Here is a 15,616-nt window from a genome sequence, read left to right on the forward strand (position 1 = left end):
TGATGTGATGTCACACAGGAAGTGAACCTCAGCCGTCATGGTAACGTGCGCAGGAAAATAATTACTTTTTTTTTTTTTTGTTAATTAGGCAACGAAAACTTTAAGGAACGAAATAAAACCGGTATTAACCGGTTACCATTATTTTTAAATAAGTGTTCCTGTTCCAGAACATAAAAAATAATAACGTTTCCGGTTTCGTTTCTGTTTCCTGTAAAATACAAAAAGTTCCCGGTTTTCGTTTTCGTTCGTTGAACCGGTTCAAAGCCCTGCTATCTAGTGACGTTTTTAACTAGACCTAGGCTAGACAACTATGACCCACGTTAATTTGCCCTACTTCTTGACTGCAATGTAGTCAATTGACTGCTTGACATGTCATTTTTTTTTTTCTGTACAATAAACAAATACATCTGCTTTATGCCACAGAATTACATTCATATTTGGCTGACTTCTGCAAACGCGCAAAAAACACTGCCACTTCCCTCCCCATATTCCAAGATTAAAATAGTAGCCTATACAAAAAGTACTTCATACTATCATAAAAAATTGTTAAAACTAATAGCTATTTGCAATTTGACAAAACACTGGTCCTCATTTAGTGAATGCGAGGACGATATGAGCCTGTTGCATTTAGTTAGATGTCCGAGTCACGCATAATGTTTGAAAACCACTGGCTCGTAATCACAATAATTTAACACACGACAGATGGATAGCCTACTTCATCATGTTCCCATGCCTACATTTTGGTAAATAGCATAGAGATCGTTAAAAACAATAAAGTATGGCTCTCCGTTTGGGACATCGAAAACTTATATTTTTAAAAGGGTAGACTACAGTCGGAGATGCTAACTTGCAAAGGCCTCGGGATAACACGTTATTTCCACTATCATCTGTCATGCCCCTTGATCAAAGTGGGGAATGAAATAAAAGTTTGAGAACCACTGGCTTAACAAGTTACCTGCAGTCCAGAACACACAGAATAGTAGCCTATTCTGATGATCTCGGCAAATGGTTGTTTTCCAAAGTAAGAATTTCACTTCACCATGCACCTTCGACAATGAATAGCTCATTACACTTGTTACTGTTAAACGTAGGCCTAACTGGTATCATTACAAACATTATTCTGTGTCCTAAAAACTGGCATATTTATGGCATTGTGTCATGTAAAGTCGTTGCAAAATCTAGAAAAATGTGTGAGGTGGTCAGCGGGGGACAATTGAGACACACATTGGATTGTGTTATGACTTGAACATTCCACACTATCCACAGCTGTGGTATCGGGGGCAGGAGGATTACTGTTAGCGCAGGCTTTATATAAAATTCTTCAACAGAAGGCCGGCCTGTGGTTTGCTCAGCCTACAGTAAGTAGGCCTAGGTTAAATAACAGACCCGCCACAATGTGCGGTATGATGCTTTTTTACGAACAAGATGTTTTTGGTGCCCTACGCACACTGCATGTTCTTAAATAACAATGATCATCACTAATATTCAACCATTAATTTGTGTAAATGGGCTATGCATTGGGTTAGACACCAGGGTCATACTCTTAGTAAATAAAAATGACAACTCCTAAACTAGGAGTGAGTCTTCGTTGCTATGGATGACGTCATTACTGAAGTGACCACCTTGATTGGCTGACGATTGTAACGCGGGAATAGACCTCTGAAGTTCGCCTACAAAAAAGCTGCCATCTTTGACATCCGGTATCTGGCGATTTTTCCTATGGGAAAATAACATGGGATTTTGAATTATCGCACCTGTTAAACTCTCACGGGGATGAAAAAGTCTGAAATGCAGACGTTTTCCTGAACGCACTTTTGTCCTCTGCCTTCGAGTGGATACTGTGATCTCCGGTACGTGAAGGCGGCACACTTAGATTTTTGCTACCCCAGAGCTAACTTTCAATGCAACTTGCCATAGGTAGTTAGCTTCAATTAACAACCGGATCTCCTTATATGGGCAAAGATGGCCGTTTTGGTTCTTTTTTGTAGGCGAACTTCAGAGGTCTATGATTCCAAACACCTCCCTTACGATGATGAGTGACAGGTGACAGGTCTGAGAATGCGTGCGCTACACAAGTAGTGCAAGGACGGAAGATGATTAATAACTGAATTAAATGGCCTAGCCTAAATGAATAAACAAATAGCCTAGTAATGAAACATAGGCCTACGGATTGATGCAGTATCTTTGCAACATTATTAAATTAATCTGTCACCATATGCCTACGTTTGCAAAGAGGAGAACATTTTAATTTGATTCAAAATGAAATGAAAATGAATTTGATTTAACCCTCTATACCCCGTAGCGGCCGTCGACGGCCGTTCTATATTCTCCTGTAATGGCCGCGGCCGGCCGCAATTCTTAAAGAGACATCTGCTACAGTATAACCTTCATACATGAAATAATACAGCATTAGTGGATACATAAACACCAGACTTTTATTTTGACATTTCTCCGGTATTTTTGAGTTTAGCCTGTTAACTAACCGGCTGAGGACTTACGGTGCCTCTGGAGTTATGGCTTCTAACAAGCGTTCGCCTCTTTTCTCATTAGATGAGATAGTATTGATGTGCATCCACCATGTTTTGATGTAAGTGACGATCATATTGATGTAAGAAAATGACAAAATAAAAACATGAAAGTGTAATATATTCAACGTTAGCATCCTCCCGTTTGTCATGACTGACTTAGCTGCCTCTCTGGCATAAAAAAATCGTATGGCTGTCACTGTGAAAGTCAGTTTGAGTTTAGCTAGCACCAGCAAAATATAGGCATAATTCAGTGATGGGTCATGGCCTAATTAACAATAAAGTTTATGATAAACCCATGCCAGGTTTATTTGCAGTTATATCTTAACACATAACATTAACATTACCCCTTTCTGGCATGTACAGTAAAGCTAACATTATCGTTATCCCACTTACAGATAGTTATTGCAAACTACTACTTATGTATGTCTCCCTAAATTAGTTTTTATGTTGACTAATAACCAAAGCCGGAACCACCGTTGTGTTTTCTGCTTATGGATGTCAGGAAAATGTATTTGTATACAAGTAGGCCAATGTCTCGAATCTTTGTGATTACAAAAAAGCCTGCTAATTTGCTACCTTCACTGATGTAACGTTAGTCTGAGACTCGTAATGTTAGCACAGGATAGGTTGAAGGTTAGTGAACGAGTGCAACAGGTTCATTATCATCAACTGATCAAGTTTAGATAAATTATATAACATGATGTGCATGTAAAACAAAACATAAATCCATGTCAGGTTTAACAGTCCCTGTTCTTGGTGACATGCTTATCAAATGAGTCACGATTTCATGCGCTATGCTTCTGGCCTACGTTAGTTCATATCCTCATAATTTTTTAGCTGTAAGGCTCACTGTCCAGCTAAATCCCAAATAAGTGCAAAATATGCCAGTCTATTTCAATGAAATCAGTACTCATATAGTATCTTGTTTCCCAGCTTCTAATACAGAAATATGTGAACCATAATTATTATTTTTTTGTTAGTGAAAGACTTTGAGACTTTGAGTAAGTGAGTAGGCCTATGGCCGTCTATGGGAAACATGAATATATAATTCTTAATGGATCATATATCATTTGAAAGAGCCATTTCTAATCTTTAAACTGAAAGAAACTTACAATTGACACTTTTCATTAGATTTTTAGTTATTCTTGGTTATTTGAAATGTTTCTCAGATTGCCCTTTTTTCTTAGAATTCCCAGGAATCTGGGGCATTGTTGTAGAATTCCACTGGGGTATAGAGGGTTAAAATGAAATGTTACATTTAATTTACATGTTAACAATGAGTAGTTTTGGTTGTTGTTGGTGGCGTTATTGCATCCCTTTTATGAATGCAAAATTGTTCCCTCGCGATTGGAAGCTCCTGTTGCCGCATAGGATTTCAAAACACGGCGAAATGCCACAAAAACAGCTTTGTGAATAGGTCTGAGTTAGGAGTCCTCTCGACTTCTTTTAAGCTGTCAAAGAGGTGGGAAGGTGTGATTTGTTGGGGGCAGGGCCGGATTAACTGGGCACAAATGTCTGATGGTCCCCCCTGCCCCCCAGCCAACGTGAATCGGGTGGTCAGTTAATAGGACTATATTGTGAAGATTTTTCTTGCCATCTAAAGCACGAGCGCATTTGTGAGGCCAAGCCTCACCAAGTAGCCCTGGCGGGCCATCCGAGGTCCGAGGTTGACCGAGGTCCGCCAAAGTCCTGATTGTGACATAATAAAAGGGGGCGGGACTTGGGATCGGTCAATTGGGTGGCCACCCGCCCAATCTGGCAACACTGACCATGACACACACTTTACTGAGCACCTTACCACGGCATATCCGGCCTCATGCTTATACATTACATTCATGTGGATCATTCATGTTTATACAGTACAGTACATTTATGTGGATCCTTGTTTTACAGGGTTCCCACAGGGTCTTAAAAAGCCTAAAATTCAGAACTTTAAATTTAAAACGTCTTTTAAACGGCCTTAAAACGTCTTAAAAACGGACAGATTTTCATTCCGAGGTCTTAGAATTCATTTAGTCAGGTCTAAAAAATATTTTACCATTGTTCATTTCCAGAAACGCTGGCTGCAGAAAGTTATTACGAAGTAGCAAAAAAGTATTGAGTCGTAGCTTGCAAAGCAGAGCTCTAGCGTCTTTGCTACCATTGTAACAAAACCAGCAGAATGCTCAGAACATTGGTTTGGTGTGTTGTAGTTCTTTCTGGGGGATATTGGTGTTGGTAAGTAGCCTACGCAGTGATAAATCTACAAATCCTGTGATAAATGCAATACCTGCCCGCAAAATACGTCTGCGTCTCCTCAGAATTTGTTAAAGTTCGGCTACATGTGGAAAATGGGAAAGTGTAGGCCTACTTTCAACGAGACATGGCTAGATCCAGTGATGCCGCGTTACTCTATTTTGACCACTTTTTTCTACTACTATTTCTAGCAATCAGATTAAAGTGACTTATCCAAGTCACTGTGTGTTAGGCCTACTATTTTTGTCATTTACCTTTAGTAAAAAATATATTCTTTGCTTTTTTCTTGTCTCGGGGATTAGGCCTAACGCTCACGTTTTCAGCATGATGACTCACGTGTAATACCACGCAGTAACACAAACATAAACAACAATAGAGGGAGGAGAGAGATGCGCATTTTAGCTATACAGTCATTATTTTGAGTTTGTGTCCGCTAAACATGATAACATTAAGGTACGTTGTACACTCTATGCTGGTGACAAAGTGCTGTATAGCTAGACATCCCAAGTCTCCCGAAGTTCTGGGAGTCTTCCGATAGCGCCTTCCTGACGCCCGCAAATTAGATAAAATCTCCCGGAATCTAGAACGAACAAGAGCGCGCAAGCCAGACCGGGAATTCAAATCGCTTGTGCATCTGAGTTTAGCGCGCACACGACGGAGAGGGAGAGAGAGAGGGGTGGTGCATGTGTGCCTGAAGCGCACACAGAGAGCATCCTGGCCTGTTTTGCTAAATCAACCAATCAATTTTCAGTGTAGGTGGGCTTTTATCTTTTTTTTCCCGAACTAAATTAATTAGTTCAGTGTATCTAGGAACAGGAGTGTCGTGGCAGAGTCAATGGCCCCCAAAAAGGAACATTTAACCCTCTAGGCGCCACGGTCGACTTTAGTCGACAAGATGCGGCACTGAATAAAACGGCCGATTTTGTCAAACAGGGTGTCACAATTCGTTCAAACTCCACTCCACTAGATGGCATACGTCATCACCGAGTCGAAAAAACGTCATGCTTCTATACAAAATCTTCCCGCTAGAGCGCATTGAATCAGTGTGAGAAATACCGGAGCTAGTGTGCGTGTGTGCCATTTGTATCAGAGCGGTATTGTCAACGTCAGAGAGTATTTGCATTACATTATCGTGTAATGGCATCAGAAAAGTTTACCCGCAATGAAGTGTTGGGTTTTCTATTCGCCGTCAGACAAAATACATGTGTAGGCAGTGTGTGGTGGGTCTTTGTGTTGTGCCTTGCAATGAGAGGTACCACACCCTGAAACACTACAAGAAATGTCTGCTATACATTGTTGACATTACTGTTAAAATGCATTTCCAATAAAGTGAGTATTGGCAAAACCGGTTGTCATTTTTATGTTGAGGCGGCGGGGGGTGTTGCCGGCAGCTGCTGAAAGTAACTAATAAAGTAACTTGTAATCTAACTCAGTTACTTTACTGATTACTTGATTTTAAAAGTAACTAAGTTACTTTTTAAAGGAGTAATCAGATTACTTTTTAAAGGAGTAATCAGATTACTTTTTCAAGGTAACTGTGGCAACACTGGCTAGATCAGAGCGATGTCTGCTGTTGGTTACAAGTGGTACACAAGTGCAGAGTGTCCACCCAAAACACACTTTCACACCCAGTTTCAACTCGTCTCATTTTTGACTTCCTTGCTAAAATCTATTCTATTTGAGGGTTAGTTTGTTTTAGATTATTTTCATTTTGGGCTTAAGGTTTAGGGCATTTGGTACGTGACACAGATATTTTTCCTTGAGTATACTACAAGTGAGCAATGTAAAAATCAGTTGGGTTGTAGACGTTGGGTGTGGAAGGTTACTAGTTTGATATGATTGCTTTATCTGTAAATTAAATTAATGCTTTTTCAACGACTTTTCAATGATTTTTTCAGAATTTCTTTGATTTGAATATTTTTTGGTAATGCGTCGTGTAGGTCTTAAATTTCAATCTTTATGGTCTTAAAATGTCTTAAAAAGGTCTTAAATTTGACATTGAAACCTGCAAGAACACTGGTTTTAGTATCTTCAGTATCCTTTACTGTTCATTTTAGTCATGTGGATTTGTTTTTTTTATCATCCTGTTTATGTTGTGTGTGGTGTCATAAGCTACTGGGACCTTGAATTTCCCTTTAGGGATCAATAAAGTATCTATTTATCTATCTATCTATGTATCTATCTATCTATCTATTTATCTACCTCATAGACATTATTTGTTTTATTTGTGAAAATGTGTGTCCTTCACAGCTTATCAAAGTCAGCTGCAAAGCTTTCAAGTATTACATCAACTCTAAATTTGGCTCCAAACTCTAGCCTGCTTGGCTTCCACAATGCTATTAATATTTCCCAATATGTGGATTTCTTGTGGATTAAATAAAAAAAAGCCTGATCAAAATGTCCTGTAGAGTATATTTACTCAAATGAAAGTTCAATTCAGTGCACAATGTGCATTCAATACTTATGTCCTCCACTTTGCAACTTTTTTGACGTTTATAATTCCTCACTTACTCTCTCCCCATTTCTTTCCCTGTCCCTGTCTTTTGTTTTGTTTCCTGGCTTGTTTTCTGTTCTCAAGGAGGGCAACGAATAAACCAGTGAGAGGTCAGTGGTTCTTGTAACACTCTCTCTACCTCTCTCATCTTATCTTCCCTTGCTGTACTAATTGGAATCATTGCTTGTCCTCCCTTTACTCTTAACTTTTCTTCTGTTTCATCATACATTCTTAGTCACATCAACTTTACATTTGTAAAATTTGTTTAAAAAAAACATTTATTTCTTTGCGCTCATGAATATTTCCAACCATTTCTCATTTTTCTAGACAGGATATGGAATGAGTGATTATGTGAGGGGAGGGGAGTGATACAGATTGGTAGAGCTGTGTTTCTTTCTCCTCAGGTGTGTGTGTTGGCAGTTTGTTTCATATGGCAGATGATGTGGGCCGTGCAATGGAGTCCCTGGTTAATATGATGACAGAAGATGCAGCAAACTGACTGACATTGGCCTCCCATGCAAGTAAAATGGACATGTTTACAAGGAAGAAAATCTATATGAATCTATTTTTGCTGAGTGATCTTGGTTCCAATACTTGTAGATTTCAGTAGTTTCTTACAGTAAATTGTTTTATTAACAAAGACAGGTTTTAAACTTCTATGCAATTGTTTAAAAACAATCTGTGAATCTTGTCAATGTACTGGCTATTTCTTTCTATGAAACATATTTCAAACATTTGTATTGACTAAAAGGAGTGATTGTAAACATAAGGGTGTTTTATATTTAAAAAAAAATATATTAATAACTGAACTGCATATTCATCACATGCTTACTAAAATGCAAGATGGTTATCAAATAAATCATTTTTTGACTGAGTTTCTACGAATGCAGTAAATTGCCAGACAGAAGGTAATGTCCTTCAAGGAAGGAAAAAAATGTTTTCAACTTTTTGTATGAAACACTGATACTGACAAATTCATTCTTTTGGTTGATTTGTTATATGATAAAAAGCTGTTTTAGTCTGTCCACTGGAATTACCGCACGATACATTTCTGAAATTTCAGTATAAAAATATGCTCTACATTTACATAAAAATTGTTTAGTATTTGAGTACCGGAGGGTATGATTGTATTGTTTTGTCTTTGAACAATTACCTTTTTACTCTTGCTAGTTGGTGTTTTATTTATGATTGATTTTTCCACCATTAACACTAATTGATAATATTAGCTGCTGATATTTTTTTATAATAGCATCAGAGAAGGTTTTAACAGGATGAAATCTCATGTGCTATGCATAGTAAATGATTATTAATAATCTTCATTATGACCGTATGTCAATGAAAGGTTTTATATACTGTGAGATGATAGCTCATCAGTGGTAATGATCAAGTCTGGGTGATTGTCTGATTGTTAGTGATTTCCACTACTGTGGAACTACTGTGGATCTTTACTGACTACTGTTTCTCCACAAAGGCTGGTGCTTCAGTGATAACAAATGATTTAATGATAAGGTCAAGGATCTGTCACCCTCCTGCACAATATTTTGTGCATGCCAATAGACTGAACAAAACAAGCACATTCTATGATAGATTAAAATTCATTTTTGCACACTGTTCTAGTCCATGTCTGGTACTGGTATGTTTTGTTTTAGTGAACGTGTGTTATATACATTTGACCTTTTTGTTTTTTTGCCTAATTGGAAAAAAAAACTTGTGTGAAATCACTGGTGATGATGATAAGGAAAGAATAACCACATTTTCCATGGTATTTCGCATGTTTGAAAAGTACAATTAATTAACTTATATAGAGGATGCTTTTTTGTCACTTAATATTTGACATTTTGACTTTCCTAACATCAGATCTGCCTTACTGTTGTACAATTAATGCTTTACTGTGTACATCAATAAAGCATGACATTCTAGCACATTGTATTTCCTCATGGTACATTTTAATGCTCTACAAGTGTACATTGATTCCCCTGCTGAAAAAATCAGCTACAAACCAGCTTATCGTCGCTGTCCGATACAGAACACGTATGTCCAAAAACGCTACTTTTCAGGAAGTAAAAAAAACAGCGAAACTCCACAACAGTGGAAGTCAGCGTTGCCATACTTGGCTTAATGCCTTTAATTGGCATGATATTCTTGTTGGTGTGGTAATTTAATCGTCACTGTACCTAAATCGAGTGTAAAATGATATACGTGCACATCCGATACCGTTTCTGTCCGACTAAAAACACGTATAACCAAAACATTCATGTCCCTTGATGAAAACACAGCATTCCAAAGCAGTGAAACTGCGGTATATGACGAATCAATGTCATAGGTCTATACATGTAGCCTATTATAGTGTGGGAATATAATCATCACTTTGCCAAAAATAGATACGTTATTTTAATCAAGGGCCGGTTATGTGCTTTCATTCCTGCACTGCGCTTGGATAACGGATAGCCTTAGGCGCGACGGCCGCATTGGCAATTTCAAACCGACTCACCGTGATTTTCGTCACTCCTGGGTTTCAGACATCAGGATGAAAAATGTTTCTACCGACTGGTTTAGAGTTATGTCCAGGACAATCAAAGAAACGTTTATTTAGCTCGTATTGCAAGACTAGCAACCTTGGCACTGTCAACGTACGTCATATTGGGGCATTGGCAATTTTAAACTGACTCTCCGTAATTTATTTATTTATAATTTATTTATTTAAAAGGCTGACATTAAACGCTGGGTTGATGGCAGTATAAAAACAATTTTACATTTCAACAACAGACACACAAACTGATATGTGGTGGGGGAAGGTCTCCAGGCACAATCAAACACAGAAATTTCAATCAATATCTTAAAAGTTATCAAACTTGGCCAAAAGTTATCAAAAGAATTTTACAACACAAAACCTGTTAAAACTTAGGCACCAGAATCCAGAGCTCGTCATGTTGATTGGTCTTGCAAGTTGTGTATAACTACACCAATTTAAACATTAAATTAATCTTGATGCCAATCTGAGTGATGTTAGTTCATTAGTGATGCATGTTTCTGTATAATTTATGTCATGTCAATGAACAGGATTGAGGGACTGTGCACTATTGTGTGTGTTGCGCATGTTTGCGAGCGCTGTTGTGTGTGTGTGTGCTATTGTAAGTGATCAGTCATGGGACAGTGAGTCAAAAAATGAATGAAAATCCTTCGGTACAACGTGCTTCAGTTCCTGAAGATGTTTGAACTTCGCCGCTTTGATTTTTGGACGGGATGGATGGAGTGGGACCACAGTGAGGCATGGTTTCCTCAGCGATGGGACGGAGTAGGGCTGCCAGGGATCGGAGTGGAGCAACTTGTACTCCATGCTGCCATCAATGTTGTATCTAGGAACAGATTAAAAAAGGGGTATTGGGTATTGGGGAACAAAGAGCAAAGGGTTAGGATGAAATCAGAAGGCAGTTTAAATGTATAAATCAAAACAATTCAGGTTGATATGGCTATTGTTAATGGTTATTTATTAATGGAAAACACGTCTATAAAAACACCTGATTGCCCGGAGGTCATGCACGGTCGGATATCCTACTTTGCTGCCTGGTCGGAGAGACTTGCAGATGGTGACCTTGCTGAAGTCATGGAAAAAGGTGTGGTCAACGTCATAAGGGAAGGGGCGGGAACGAGCTCCGCGGATGACCGCCACATACTCTGCGGGGACATGGACATCCCGATCCCGCATCTTCCTCTCGATTACACTGTGCACTGAATCGCACTCCATTTGGGTGTGGCCTCTTTCCAGGTACTTCTGAGTAACTGTTTTTTTCATCTCCGTTACAAACTTCAGCAGTGCATTGCTGAGCACGAGGTTTCTGTTTTGGTAGCCACATCCATCACTCCAGAGGACAAACTCGCTGTACGATGCTTGGGATTTGAGAAAGTGTACAATTCACTGGCAGAGAGCCCCGCTTCACCCTCATGCCACAGGTAATTTTTTGCTTCATGTGATGCCATGTTGTAGATTGTGAAGTTGTGGACGCCAAGCTTCATCTTGTAGTACAGGGCAGACGCTTGAAGTTTTGGGCACAGGAGAAGGCTCTGCAGATCCATGCACGTAACTAAGCAGGTGTTGGTAACCAGTTGTTTGTCATTTTCCTTTTCTTCTCTGGCATCATCTTTTTTCTTTCGGTGTTTCTCCCACACTGTAAAACCCGACAAGTTAATTGAACTCAAAAAAATTGGTGAAACCGATTACACAAAAAAATTTAAGTAATAGTAACTCGGTTTTGCTAAGTCAAAGAAACTTACCTTTTTTAATTAGTCTTCACTAGCAAATTTTGAGTGTGTTCAACAAGGTTTTTTTAAGTTAAAGAAACATCAACTACATGAGTTCACGGTAATTAATAAAATTAAGCTTAGATAGCTTAATTGGATTTATTGATGTCAGCCTGAAATATTTCATTTTGCTTCAACCAATTCTTTAAATTAAATTTAAAACTTAAAAGTTTTAATTTCCAGAAAGTTGAACAAACTTGTCAATTTTGATTAGTTTCAACTAAGGACTTGAAAGAAAATTATTAAAAAGGTTGACAAAGGCCAGTGAAATTCTTCTTAATCTTTTATTTTCATGTAAACCATGGAAACAAATACAGGTTGGAGTTCAGAACAGGGCTGTAGTGGATTCAAATAAACACAGTTTAGATCAAGGGCATAAAGACTAGATAGATAGATAGATCGATAGACAGATAGATAGATAGATAGATAGATAGATAGATAGATAGATACTATCTATCTAGATAGATAGATAGATAGATAGATACTTTATGACAAATGCCTGACCAATGCTAGGAAATTCAACAATCATTTCAATCCAAAACAACAGGAGTCTTCTTTGGGCAGAGGGATGCATTTGCACTGTTCGTGCTGATCAGAATGAGTTCAACAGTAAGGTCCTCAATATCTGGGAACTCCGATTGAGAGACCTGAAGAAATGAACAAAGAACAATTGTGTGTTAATTGAATATCTAATAGGCATTACATGTCAAGTAATACCATGTCATATTAAGTTTAACATTTTATCTTCAAACTTTTCCAGGGCAGTTGCATTATTGAAATAATTACTTGAAATAATACTAAGTAACTTCCCTGGAGTTTCTTGGTGAAAAAACAAACAGAAAAACAAAAGCTTGAAATGTAACTCCAGCGTTATTCGACACATAGCCCTGTTGTTCGAGGTCACGGCTGTTCGTAAGAATAAAATTAAAAGAATTAAAAAAATTGGTGCAACATAGACTGAGTAGTGGCCCAGCAGCTATTGATAACCTACCAGGGAATTTGGCTTTAGTTTCAGTTCAGTTCAAATGCCTTGTTAGGTTAGTTTAAAGGGGTGGTTCAGGATTTTGGACATAGGACCTCACTTCCAAGTTACCAAGTGTGATATTACATTAATACACAGGATTAGGTGTTATAATCCCTTGTGCCAAGATCCAAGATAAAAACACAAGTTGGAGACCGTTTTCAACACGTTTCATCCAGTCCTTCTAGTTGCAGAGTTCGCAGGTGCTAGGCTGGCGCGAGTCAACAGTATGTGTAAGCCTGCCACTAAAAACAGTCTTACCCACTCCATAGTACACCGAGGCAAATAAATATAACGCCTGAATAGACGAGGACTGGGTGAAACGTGTTAAAAACGGTCTCCACTGATAAATAACACACTTGCTAACTTGGAAATTAGGTCCTATGTCCAAAATCCTGAACCACCCATTTAAGCTGCTGGACCAGTATTTGCTTTATGTTGTATACTCAATTTTCTCATTGTTTTTCATTCTAATAGCATGCGTTGACCTCGAAACAACAGGCCATGGGTCGCTTAATGCCACAGTTACGCTTTAACTGTCATGTCAATAGAAAACATACTTACTTACATCCCATGTCTTTAGAAAAGTGGCATCATCCTCATGGAGGTAGAAAGGAAGGCCACGGAGCGCCACAGCACGTCGGATATTTACATCTGAGGATCCCTGCATGAGAAAACAAGCCAGTTAATAACTACAAAATGCAATTCAATAGGATTACCTTTCTTTGATAGTACAGCTTCTGAAACCAACGCATTCTTTTTATCTTAAGTCCATGGAGGAGTTGTAATCTACAAGACCTCTGCTTTCAAAGGGGGTCAAGCACTCTTAGTATGTGGAAACAGGGCCATTGTTAGTAGGCGGTGTGCAATTTCGAGCAAAAACTCAAAATAGGGGGGTAAGTGTAAAGATTTAAAACACATTTGGTCAGAACCACACATGAAATGAATCTATTCCAAGTATTTGTACAAAAGAAATGCTTACCTGGGATTCCAACATGATTGCAGGCCACCACCGAACCAATAGGGAACCAATAGGCTATGTCTGCGGGGAAGGACGTCTGATATGATCAACTTCCTTCTCAATGCCAATGTTGTTTGCATCAACTTCTGAATCTGTGAATTGAAGGACGAATACACATTTGAACATACTGACAATCTCTATTAGGACAATCCACCATCTCATGATGTCGCTTTAAATGCCACTTTAAATGCATCCTTAAATGGCCGATAACAGTTTGCACATTAAATGGTTGTTTTCAACTACACAGCTGACATGCGAATAATACACATTCTGACTGAGCATGAACTGTGTGTGACCGTGTCAAATGAATTTAGGCTACTGACTTAAATGTGCAGACAGTCAGTAACATGACAGTGGACTAACGTTAATGGAGGAAACATTGCTAACATGCTGTAAACGATAATGTTGCAGGACCTGTGCCCTGTTATCAAGCAGTGCACCACAAAGCTTGCACTTCCAAGCTATTGTGTTAAATAGTGCTAACGGGGGTTAATTAGTTCATATTTTTAGTACTCACATTGGCAAATTGAGTTAGATCGCTGGCTGATCCAGCAAGTGCTGGCATACAGCAGCCAAATTCTTAGCTGCTAGTGCTAGCTAGTTCTAACCGGATAAAGTTACGTCACGTAGCCTAAGACAATATTTTCAAACATTCGGGTTTTTAAACAATATGATAAAGGACGTGCTTTAGGGTCAACATGCACCTCACTTTTCCACTTACGTTTAATTGCGGTTTTTCTCTCTTCTCGTCGTCTCCTCTCTCGTTGTCTATTTTCACTGCTCTTGTTCTCGTCTCTTGTCATCTGGTGGTCGACCGTTGGCGGCGTCGCTTGTCACTCGGCGTTGGTGCTGTACACAAGGTCCACGTATGGCAGAAGATCCGCCTACAAATTTGCTACAATATGCGAAGTTTCCCACGCTTTCTATTTTTTCAAATTACTTAAAGCGGATGAGTGCTGTCAACTTAAAAGTTCAAATTTGTTCAAGTAACACAGACGATTAGAGTACTATTAACTTTTTTTCATTTTTGAGTGTTTACAAATCAAAAACATTGTTTTACTTGTACTGTTCGGTTTTACAGTGCACACAGCAGCCTCGATGTTCCCGGCTTTGAATGCACAGCAGGTGTCGCATTGATCTTTTTTCGGATGAAATAAGGAAAGATTCAGCTGGTTGAACGCTACTGTGAAAACCTGTCGTGATAGTGCTCTGATGCTGTTGTCTGAACATGCCTGCTGGTACAAGGAATGCAGATGAGAAATGGATTTGAAGTAAGGCTCCAAATACAGCTTGGATGAGGAGGACCTACAATAATGCGACGGCACTTTTGGAAGTTTTGAAAGAAATGTGTTTACAAAGTTATGCTCCTCAGTAGTCACCCTCACCCTCTCAGTCTTCTTGGGACTATCTCCCCTTCTTCCTACCCACTTAAGGAATGTCCACTGCCTGATCCCAAGTGTAGACAAGAACATCCGCTGACAGACCCTTATTCTTTTCCCATCTACACATAAAAAACAGAACAGAGAAGCAGACCTCCGAGATGTGACCGCTTCTGTTCGGCGCCGCTTAACACCGCTCACTTCCACCATTGTTTTCACGTACATCCTCCTCTCTTTCCAGTCCAATTTCTCCCAAAAGTACTTGATAATGTCCTTCCTCCGCCCCTCGTCAATTTCGCAGCATTGGATTTGTTTTGATTTCTGGCAGGACGCACTCTGGCACCTCTCCCCCATGTTTCTTGCTTCTTTGATGATGCTTCCGTTTCCTCTCCTTCCACGGTATGATTGACCCATCATCCTCCTTTTTTTTTGAACATTTGCTTTCCAACGTGAAGGGTTGGCCCTCTTTCGCCGAACAGCATCGTCATCTGATTAATAGAAAAATTTAAAAAAAAATAGATGAACAAAATCTACAGTCATCTTCTATGGTTGCTTAGTATGTTGGTAACAGATCAGATACAGTGTGTGTGTGTGTGTGCATGTTGTCATGTAGTTAGGTTTAGCTGTGTTTGCAAATTA

General features: G+C 39.0%; 1 protein-coding gene and 1 long non-coding RNA gene across 4 annotated transcripts in view; one reads left to right on the forward strand and one right to left on the reverse strand.

Moving 5' to 3' along the window:
- Positions 1 to 9,179, forward strand: part of dmd (dystrophin) — a 541,017-nt gene extending 531,838 nt beyond the window's left edge. For all 3 annotated transcript variants that reach the window (XM_076297170.1, XM_076297171.1, XM_076297172.1), the window contains one exon: positions 7,662 to 9,179. In XM_076297170.1, coding sequence (XP_076153285.1) covers positions 7,662 to 7,756 — 95 coding nt within the window. In that variant the 3' untranslated portion in view covers positions 7,757 to 9,179. The remainder of the gene's footprint in view (positions 1 to 7,661) is intronic.
- Positions 9,180 to 12,287: 3,108 nt separating this feature from the next.
- On the reverse strand, positions 12,288 to 14,489 carry LOC143136776 (uncharacterized). The gene is made up of 3 exons (XR_012989450.1): positions 14,320 to 14,489; positions 13,560 to 13,690; positions 12,288 to 13,241 (listed from the first exon to the last, which is right to left on the reverse strand). It is a non-coding gene; the product is annotated as an uncharacterized LOC143136776 (long non-coding RNA).
- Positions 14,490 to 15,616: the final 1,127 nt, after the last annotated feature.

This window comes from Alosa pseudoharengus, unplaced genomic scaffold, assembly GCF_046254945.1.
Source record: "Alosa pseudoharengus isolate Yale_2024_CS ecotype anadromous, Long Island Sound unplaced genomic scaffold, YU_APseudo_1.1 YU_APseudo_1.1_scf_20, whole genome shotgun sequence".
In the NCBI taxonomy this organism is placed as follows: Eukaryota; Metazoa; Chordata; class Actinopteri; order Clupeiformes; family Clupeidae; genus Alosa; species Alosa pseudoharengus.